The 9,418-nt window shown below is 49.8% G+C and overlaps 1 protein-coding gene across 1 annotated transcript; it reads left to right on the forward strand.

Annotated features, from left to right (window-relative positions):
• Window positions 1–101: 101 nt before the first annotated feature.
• Window positions 102–9,202, forward strand: Fbl (fibrillarin). The gene is made up of 8 exons (NM_001025643.1): window positions 102–206; window positions 4,325–4,507; window positions 4,607–4,809; window positions 5,636–5,806; window positions 7,061–7,193; window positions 8,143–8,255; window positions 8,829–8,974; window positions 9,076–9,202. Exons 1-8 carry the CDS (start codon window positions 197–199, stop codon window positions 9,098–9,100), a joined length of 984 nt encoding a protein of 327 aa, NP_001020814.1. The 5' UTR covers window positions 102–196; the 3' UTR covers window positions 9,101–9,202.
• Window positions 9,203–9,418: the final 216 nt, after the last annotated feature.

Below are 9,418 nucleotides of genomic sequence, written 5' to 3' on the forward strand. Positions count from 1 at the left end.
GCTTCCAGAATTCCCGCCCAAGGCGTTGACTCCGACTTCCGGGAGAGGGGAGGCGCCTGTAAGGGGCGTGGCTACGCGCTTCCGTCACGGGCCGTACGTCGCCGCGCGCAGGCGCTTTTTTCCACGTGTGAAAGCCTGAGACTCGTGGAGTCCGGCACGCCGCTGGTTGTCTGAGTCGCGCCACCAGCACGCAGTAATGAAGCCAGGTAAAGGCCCGGGTGCGGGCAGGAGTCAAGGGCTCTAGGCGGGCCGGCGGGCGGGCGGGGACCGCGGCTGCTCGGGCCCGGGAGGGATGTGGCCGGGAGCTCGACTCACCGACCGGCCTACCGGCTTGCCGCTTCAGACGGGCCGGTACGGCCCTCCAGACCCTGACCCAGAGCTTGGACTTGGATTCCCGACCGTGGTTTTGGGCATCCGACTTGGGTCGCAGATGGAAAGGCTCCACCCCAAGCCTTTCCTGTTGCCGCCGTCACCCACTGTCACTCCGCATTACCGATATCTTGATCCCCAGCCCAGCTTCCCCCAGGTGCATGAGGACCTCCCGCTCTGTGGAGTGTGACGCTCACAGGCACGGCTGGCGCTCACCGCGCTTCCGGGATGGGCGGGGCCCGAGGCCTCTAGGATTAAAGGATCTGGGAACCTGGAAGTTCCTTCTCTGTAGTGAGAGAAACTTTACTACCCGGCCTTAAGCAGGGTAGGTGATTGGAAGTGAGAGGGGTTGGTTTTGGTTTGTTTTTTGAGAGTGTCTTGCCACGTGACTTGCTGGCCGGGACCCGCCAGCCTGTCTCCAGAGTACTGGGATCAAAGGCTTGCGCCACCACGCCTGGCCTGACACATGTATTAATTTCCCGCGTTTTTCTGATAAGTCCACTGCGTGGTGGATGATGGCGAGAGTTCTGGCTTTGACAATAGAAAGTTCTAGTTTCTCTCTTGAATTCTTCATGGATACGTGGTTTTCTTGGTGATATGTTACTCTGGGCTGCAACAGCACTGCTTGTCAATCCTAGCAGTCGGGAAGCCGAGGCAGTTTATGAGTTTAACTCCAGTCTGTGCTACATTAGTGATAAAATGAGCTTTTCACCGTTTATCTAGGATCAGTTTTCACTACTGCAGGTTTTTGTCTTGTGTGCACTGATGAGAGTAAATCACTGCAGGGGATGGTGACCCATCTCTCCCTCCCAAACTGTTGAGTATCTGGGGCTCTGTTCTGGAAGTCTGGTGAAGTAGTGTGGGTGGATTGCTAGTCTGTATGTTCTACTGGCATCCTGTGATCCGTGATTTCCCCCTCAACCTTTCTTTGTCAAATGATAGAATGAGGGTTGTAGAGATTTCCAGCAGTCAAATCTTCGGTGACAGAAGCAGATTTGGGGGAGACTTTTAAACAGAGGTGTGCTACAGTGTATGGTGGACATTTCTCAACAGGGTCCTTTATTTTTATGTTTGTGTGTTGAAATGGCGTCTTGTTGTGATAGCCTAGGCTGGCCTCCGACACAGCTTCTCCAGCGGCAGAAATGCAGGCATGTGATACCCCACCCTTCGAGAAGACTTCTAGAGGGAAGCAGATTTTAAAACAGCAGACTGTGTGTGGACATAAGAGTCTGGCTGAGTGGGGTTGGGGATTTAGCTCAGTGGTAGAGCGCTTGCCTAGCAAGCGCAAGGCCCTGGGTTCGGTCCCCAGCTCCGGAAAAAAAAAAAAAAAGAGTGGCTGAGTAGTGAGTCCTTGTGGTTCATTTTCCTAAAAACCTCAGGGCTAGAAATGGATTCTGATATATCTTGAGCATTATGTGACTGAGTTGACCGTGCTGTCCACCAGTCCCCGTGAGGATACCAACAGTTTGCCAGGTTCTGTTCCAACAGGCCTGATTGAGTCTCATAGCCCTGGCTAGTGGCTCCTCTCCTAGGTACTCGTGTATACAGTTACTTGATTTTTCTAACATTCCCATGCCCCTTTGCTACTTTAAAAGGTCTTGAGTAACAGTGGCGTGGCCATCCTCCTGTATGAGCTACAGGACACCATTCTCTTCTGAGTGAAAACAGGGGGTTTCTCTGTGAGGCAGAATCCAGGGCCTGAATTGGCAGGGCTGAGGATGTGGTTCAGTTGGTAAAGTGCTTGCCACATAGGAATAGGCATGGTGGCAAACATCCATTTTTTCTGCACTCAAGATGTAGAAAGATCAGAGATTCAGATTCATCCTCCCTCAAATAGTGTAGCTCTGTCTCAAAGTCATCATCAGACATTTGCTGACTGATTTGTCAATGTCAGCATTCGATTGTGCTAGGGTGCTGTACCCAGAATAATTACAAAGCATTGTGCATTTGGAACTTGTGGGTGGCAGTGAGAGTGACAGTGTTAAACGCAATATGACAAGGGGCGAGTGGGCTGAGCCTGTACCACTTACTCAGACAAAGTGCAGCAGGCAAAGGCGCCATGCCCCTGTTGGCAGGAGCTGGAGAGAGAGCAGCTCATGTGAGATCTCAAAGCCCATTGTTTGCAGGTGGGGACAGGTCCTTGGCATAATGGCTCTCGATTTGGGCTATACATTATGGTCCTGCAGGGAACTCAAAAAGAAAAAAATGCCCTCAGGGATTCATGGTCAGAAAAGAATTCCGATTTTATTGTGGATGGTGAGGTGGAGAGGGTAGAAATGAGGCTTGGAGGTGTCTGAGTTTTGAAGAGGAAACTGTTTTAACTTAAAAACTGAAGTTAGAAGTAGATACAAAGTTGCAGGGGTTTTTGTTTGTTTTGAATTCTGGGGAGTTGAACTCAGGGCCTGGGTATTAGAGCTACAGTGCCCAGCCCCTCAAGTGAAGTGTGTTAGAAAGGACAAAGAACAAGCAAACAAAAAGTAAAAAGAACAAAGCCCCGCACCCCCAAATACAGTCAGGAATACTGTTAAGGTGGCACATTCCTTGAATCTCAGCATCCAGGAGAGACAAGTGTATCTCATGAGTTTGAAGCCAGCCTGGTATACATAGAGCTCCAGATTAGTTAGGGATACATAGTGAGACCTTGACTCAAAACAACAAAAGGAAGCTGAAGGTTAAACGCACTGGCTGCTCTTCCAGAAGACTTGGCCAATTCCCAGCATCCCACATAGCAGCTCACCACTGTCTCTAACTCTTTGACATCTTCATACAGATAAACATGCAGGCAAAACACTAATGTTCATAAAGTTTTTTTAAAAGAGATAATAAAAGTTTCAAAAACAACAAAAATTGTTTGAAGCTGTCAATGGGGTATAGTCACAGGGCTGAGACAAAAACTCGAGCAGGTTTTTACAGTTTAAATCAAGTGAGATCATTTTGAACCACCCCTAATCTTCAAGCTGTGTTTTCAGATAAACTCTGTGCTCCACCTCCATCACAGAAAAGCTAAATATCACCCAGTCCCATGCACTGCTTGCTGCTCTCTGGCTGGGGGCAAAGGGGCAAGCCCTGGAGCACTCCACTGCTGCCCTTCATCCCCAGCCCAGCTGTTCTCCTTTTGAAGAAAGGTCTCACCATGAGGCCCACTGTGGTCTCCTGCCTCCACCTCTCCGAGTGTTAGAGTCACAGGCATAGGCTGCTGCTACCCCTGGGGTTAAGCCCAAGCTGACATGCTGGTGTGCTCTATCTAGCCCACCCATCTAGACCATTGCTCATCCTTAAAGGGGCAATTTGGGGATTTTGTTAATTTCCCCCCTATGCTGGGAGGGATGGATTTAGCAGGACCTAGCATCAGACTGAGGGGGGGTGCCCTTTTATCGAGAGGTCTTGAAGATACTGTGAGGGCATCACAGATCCTGTTGCTATCAAGCATGTACATGTGGGGCTCCTATACGAGGGATAAAATGAGTTGTGTGAAGCTGTCCCACCAAGAAAACCAGAGTATCTGCATTCTGCCCATCCCTGGTTAGATAGTCTGCAGCATGTTCTGCCTTTAGTGGCCTCTTGCTGGTGCATCTCATAAGAGGGGTATGGTGCTGGACGCGGGGATGCAGGCCTGTAATACAGTACTTGGGAGGTGGGGACAGAAGAATCAGGATCTGTGTGGGGACTTCACAGCCAGCCTGGGATACCTGATACCATATTTCAAGAAAACTCTGATTGGGTTTAGTTTTCTGGGATTTGTTTCTTCCCTTCTGGGAGGTTCACGTTTACCCCTCTGTGCTGTAGGACTGATGATCACTGTCATTGTTGATTACTGTGTTCCGGCTATGGTAGACATCACCCTGAGCCCCGAGCCCTATGCTTTGCCAACGTCTAACGTTTGTGGACCTGACGGGTAAGGGTCCTTTAACTTCTTATGCTCCGTTGCCCTGACCCCTGTTTCCGTCTGTTACAGGTTTCAGCCCCCGTGGGGGCGGCTTTGGTGGCAGAGGCGGCTTTGGTGACAGAGGTGGTAGAGGAGGAGGCCGAGGAGGGAGAGGAGGTTTTGGCGGTGGACGAGGAGGCTTTGGCGGTGGAGGTCGAGGTCGAGGTGGAGGAGGCGGTGGCTTCAGGGGACGAGGAGGTGGAGGTGGACGAGGTGAGCGAGGTAGACATGGGGGGCTAGAGCAGGTTCTCAAAGGACATAGGAAGGGAAGACGTGGGGGCCTCCCTCTCCTACTGCAGCTCTCTCTTACAGGTGGAGGCTTCCAGTCTGGGGGCGGCCGGGGTCGAGGTGGTGGCCGGGGAGGCAAGAGAGGAAACCAGTCAGGGAAGAATGTGATGGTGGAGCCCCATCGGCATGAAGGAGTCTTTATCTGTCGCGGAAAGGAGGATGCCCTTGTCACAAAGAATCTGGTTCCTGGAGAATCTGTGTATGGAGAGAAGAGAGTCTCTATCTCCGTGAGTTCCGGACCCCTGTCCAGAGTACAGGCCCAGCTGATAACATTGCTTACAGTCTAGTCTTTTTGCTATTGTGTCCTACAGAGGACCAGGCAGGCTGTAGCTTCAGAGCTGCTGCAGATCCCAGCTCCCCCTCCCAATTCCCTGGCCTTGTCTTCTAGCTCCATACTAAACTGTTTCCTTGTCCTCTGCCTCTGGTCACACACTGCCTGCTCCTTCTGATGAGGCTCTTACATCGCCCTCCTTGTCTGAGCCGTCCTCACTGCCACAACCTAGCTCTCCCATGTCCTTGTCTCTATGGCCATCCCTAGGCTGCCTTGTTCATCTCCCACTCTGTGTCTGCAGTGTTCTTCCCGGGGTGGTGTGGGTGGCTCAAAAGTGTCCCCAGCCTTTCCTGGTCTGTTTCCCTTTTCACACTTTCCTTGCTCTGTTCTGATTTCAAATCCTCTCCTGGCTTAGTCTGTATAGCCTGTCACCTGTGCCGGTTTGTACTTAATTCAGTGACTTAGTTCAGAGAGTACTTACCTCTTAGGGCAGAATATGTGTTCTACTCACTGTTGTCCAGCACCTGAAACTGGTGCTAGGACAGGACATAGTGCCTAGTGCTTAGTTCTGTCTTTCACTTCCGTGTTTACTGTATGTTATTCCCTCCCCGAGTCTCCATGGGAGGGCAGAATGGCTTCTCTCCTGGTCCCTGCTGTACATCTGCATTTTGTTCTTACATAGTGATTAGAATGCACTTTCTTTTGAGGGCCCTAGGGTTACAGGGAATGATGCCCTGCACAAGAATCCAACACTGATTCTGTCCCCATCTCTCCTGGCTCAGGAAGGAGATGACAAAATTGAGTACCGAGCCTGGAACCCCTTCCGCTCCAAGCTGGCCGCAGCAATCCTGGGTGGCGTAGACCAGATCCACATCAAGCCGGGGGCCAAGGTGCTCTACCTTGGGGCAGCCTCAGGCACCACCGTCTCCCACGTGTCTGACATTGTTGGCCCGGTGAGTGGGCAGGTTATGGGGATGGAGGAACCTAAGCCAGGCTCATCCCTCATTCTGTGAGAGGGACAGCTTGAAGCAGAGTTCTTTCAGTACCACTCCTGCTTGTAATTGTGAACCAGAGAGTGTAGTCAATTAAAGTAACCCAGAGCTGGGAATATAGATACCAGACTATTTTGGTTGAAAAAGTTATGTCCAAGGGCTAAAAGGGGAGATTCAATCATTAAAGTGCTTGCCACACTGTCATGAGTACCTGATTTTGATACCCAGAATCCATTTTGAAAAACAAAACCAGTGTGGCAGTATACCCTCATAGGAACAGCATGAGAATGCAGCAACAGGCCAGTGGTCTCTGGCCTGCCGAGCCGTCAGCACCGGTGAGAGACCTTGTCTCAAAAACATGATGGGTCTAGCCTTTAGTCTCAGCACTGGAGAGGCAGAGGCAATAGATCTCTTGAGTTCAATGCCAGCCTGATCTACACAGTGAGTTCCAGAACAGCCAGGATTACACAGAAAAAGGAAAAACAGGGTTTCAAAAAAAAGAAAAAGGAAAAAAAAAGGATGGTTAGAGTTCCTGAAGGAGTGGTACCTAACATCATCCTCTGGCTTCCACACACAGAAGCAAGGCATTCATGTCCCCCTGACCCAACCCCAGACCCACTCAACTATTGGGTGTTGGACCTAGGGCTTCTTGAAATGCTAGGCAGGTATGCTGACACTGAGTTACATCCCAGCTTTGGTTTCTGCTAATGGACGTATGTTCTCTGGCAGTACAGGATCCCAGTGCAGAGAGCACCTAGTACTTGGGAGTCTCACTTGACAGCTTCTCGCTGCTTGACTGAATTATAAAGTGTTTAATTAGTGAAAGCACTAGCCTTGTAACCCTAGCCTCTTCTAAAACCAAACAGCAACAACACTCAGACTTGGATAGGCATTGGCAGTGTGTGGCTTCATATTTCCTGTAAGTGCTGCTCCGTTACAAATGCTATGAGCTCTGTTCCTTCATCTCTATCTATCCTGGATGCCTAGATTTTTACCCTGTGTTGGGAGCCTGTCCTCACGGGTCAGATTATTAGGATCTTAAAACTTGGTTGCTTGGGAATAACATGGCTCATGACTTCTCATAGTGGCAGTAATTTCAAAGCAGGGGTTTTGATTGAGGGTCTGAGAACCTGCTACAAGTGGCACTCAAGCCCAGTCAGTGTTGACGACTACTGGAGTACCAGTGTGTGCTCATCGATGCTGGGTCAATTTTAGGATGGTCTGGTCTACGCAGTTGAGTTCTCCCACCGCTCTGGCCGTGACCTCATCAACTTGGCCAAGAAGAGGACCAACATTATTCCTGTAATTGAAGATGCTCGGCACCCACACAAATACCGCATGCTTATTGGTGAGGGCCCTGGGGGTGGTCCACAGAGGGTAGGATAAGCCACTGCATGTTTCTCAGGGGATGCCTATGGAGCCTGAATTAGGTGGAGTTAGAGTTAGAGCAGCCTCTTCACTGCAACAGTGTGAAGATTGTGTCAGGGTCAGTTCTGCTACGCTCTAACACTCGAGGCCTTTTTTTTACACTGCCCTGGCTTGTGTTTTAAAGCCATTATTTGATGAGATTCCAGTCCTGGTCACAGCAAGTATAACTCAATGGCTTTTTTAAAAACACCTCGAAAGTCTAGTATAAAAGTGGAGGGCCTTGTGAGTTCCCCTAGAGATACCCGATACTTGTTGCCTGCTTTTCCAAACACTTAAAGGATGTTTTTACTCCATCACATTTTTTGTTTTGAGTCACGCTACCTTAAACCATTACCTTTCCATTGTGCTTCTTTGGTTTTTATGGGGTTTGGTTTGGGTTTTTTTGTTTTGGTTTGGTTTTTTGTTTTTGTTTTGTTTTTTAACCTGTGCATTTTCTCAGTGCACCCAGCCCGTCCTCTGGTCCTTGTCATTTGACAGCCCTTCCCACATCTTGTCTTTAACTGCTCAACTCACATTTACTTGTCTTTCTGATGAACCATCTCTCCCTTCCCCTCCCCTCCCATCCCACCCCCCCAGACCTGGGAGGATCTCGAAGGCAGGGTCCGGATCTCTCTGTGTGTCCCCCACACCCAGCCCAGGGCTGGCCACAGAGTAGGTGGCAACTGTTGGCTTATAAGAGGAGCGGATGAGTGAAGTGACTTAGGTTCTGGTTCCACCTTTGGGGTGCTTTGGAGGGAGTGGCTGGGAGTAAGACTGGAGGCAGAGGAGTCCCAGGAACCTGGTGGTGAAACAGCACAAGGCCCTGTTGGGAGGCTCTGGAAAAGTTTCTGCAGACTTCTGTTTTTAACCGCTGTCCCATTTTTCCTTAGCAATGGTGGATGTCATCTTTGCCGATGTGGCCCAGCCAGACCAAACCCGAATTGTGGCCCTGAATGCCCACACCTTCCTGCGGAATGGAGGACACTTTGTGATTTCCATTAAGGTATGGATCTTGCAGTGTCAGGTTGAGTAGCAACAGCGAACGTTGTGGATGCTTGATCTGTCCTGGCTGAGCAAGTTACTTAGCTGAAGCCTGTTTGACTTGGTCTATTAGTCTTCTCTGTGGTTGAAGATCTATAAGTGTTAGGCATTTGGAACAGACTATGGGGTAGAATAATACTAACTGCAGCAGGTATGGTTCTCAAAACATTTGTTTAAAATATAGAAAACTCTCAGGCATCCTCACCATCTTCAGAGCCTATTGCTACATTTGTTCTATTGCTGCCAGCTGGCCTTCAGCTGTTACCGGAATATGGAAGAGTGTTCCTGACTTTAACCACTGCCTTAGATAAGGGAAACAACCTGTTTCCAGTCTGAGCTAAATTAAAATGTCTTTTTTTTTTTTTTCCGGAGCTGGGGACCGAACCCAGGGCCTTGCGCTTGCTAGGCAAGCACTCTACCACTGAGCTAAATCCCCAACCCTAAAATGTCTTTAATGTAGGAAATTGGCTAAGTCTGCATCTCCAAATCTGTAACAAAGACATGCTTTTAGCTTAAAGTCTTTTCTCCTCTCTAGGCCAACTGCATTGACTCCACAGCCTCAGCAGAAGCTGTGTTTGCATCTGAAGTGAAAAAGATGCAGCAAGAGAACATGAAGCCTCAGGAGCAGTTGACACTAGAGCCTTATGAACGAGACCACGCTGTGGTTGTAGGTGTGTACAGGTAAGTACCAGAATAGACCTCTCCCTTACTTTGGGCCAGAGCTTCCAGGGCCTGAGAAGCTAAAATTGGTTACAACTCGACCCACTCTGATTTCCTCACAGGCCACCTCCCAAGGCGAAGAACTGAAACTCGACTGTCTGGATTGAAGAAATGTGTGTTGTTGCTACTGTTGCACATGTGGCTTTTGACTTTTTGCAGGGGATTTTTCTATTAAAAGACTAATCTGTCTTCCCTGTCTGGTGCTGATTGCTCAGTGGCCTCAAGACGCATGCGTCCTTGATCAACTTTGTGTGGTGGTGGTGGGGGGTGCCTGGAAAGTTTCATCCGGTCACATGGTGCACGTTCCATTGGTGGCTGCTACGCACGTGCGCGGCTCAGCACCCTTAAGGCGCAGGCGCACAGTGCTCCACTAGGTCACGTGAGGGGTGTGGGGGCGGAGCCGGG

Source organism: Rattus norvegicus, chromosome 1 (assembly GCF_036323735.1).
Source record: "Rattus norvegicus strain BN/NHsdMcwi chromosome 1, GRCr8, whole genome shotgun sequence".
NCBI classification, from domain to species: Eukaryota; Metazoa; Chordata; class Mammalia; order Rodentia; family Muridae; genus Rattus; species Rattus norvegicus.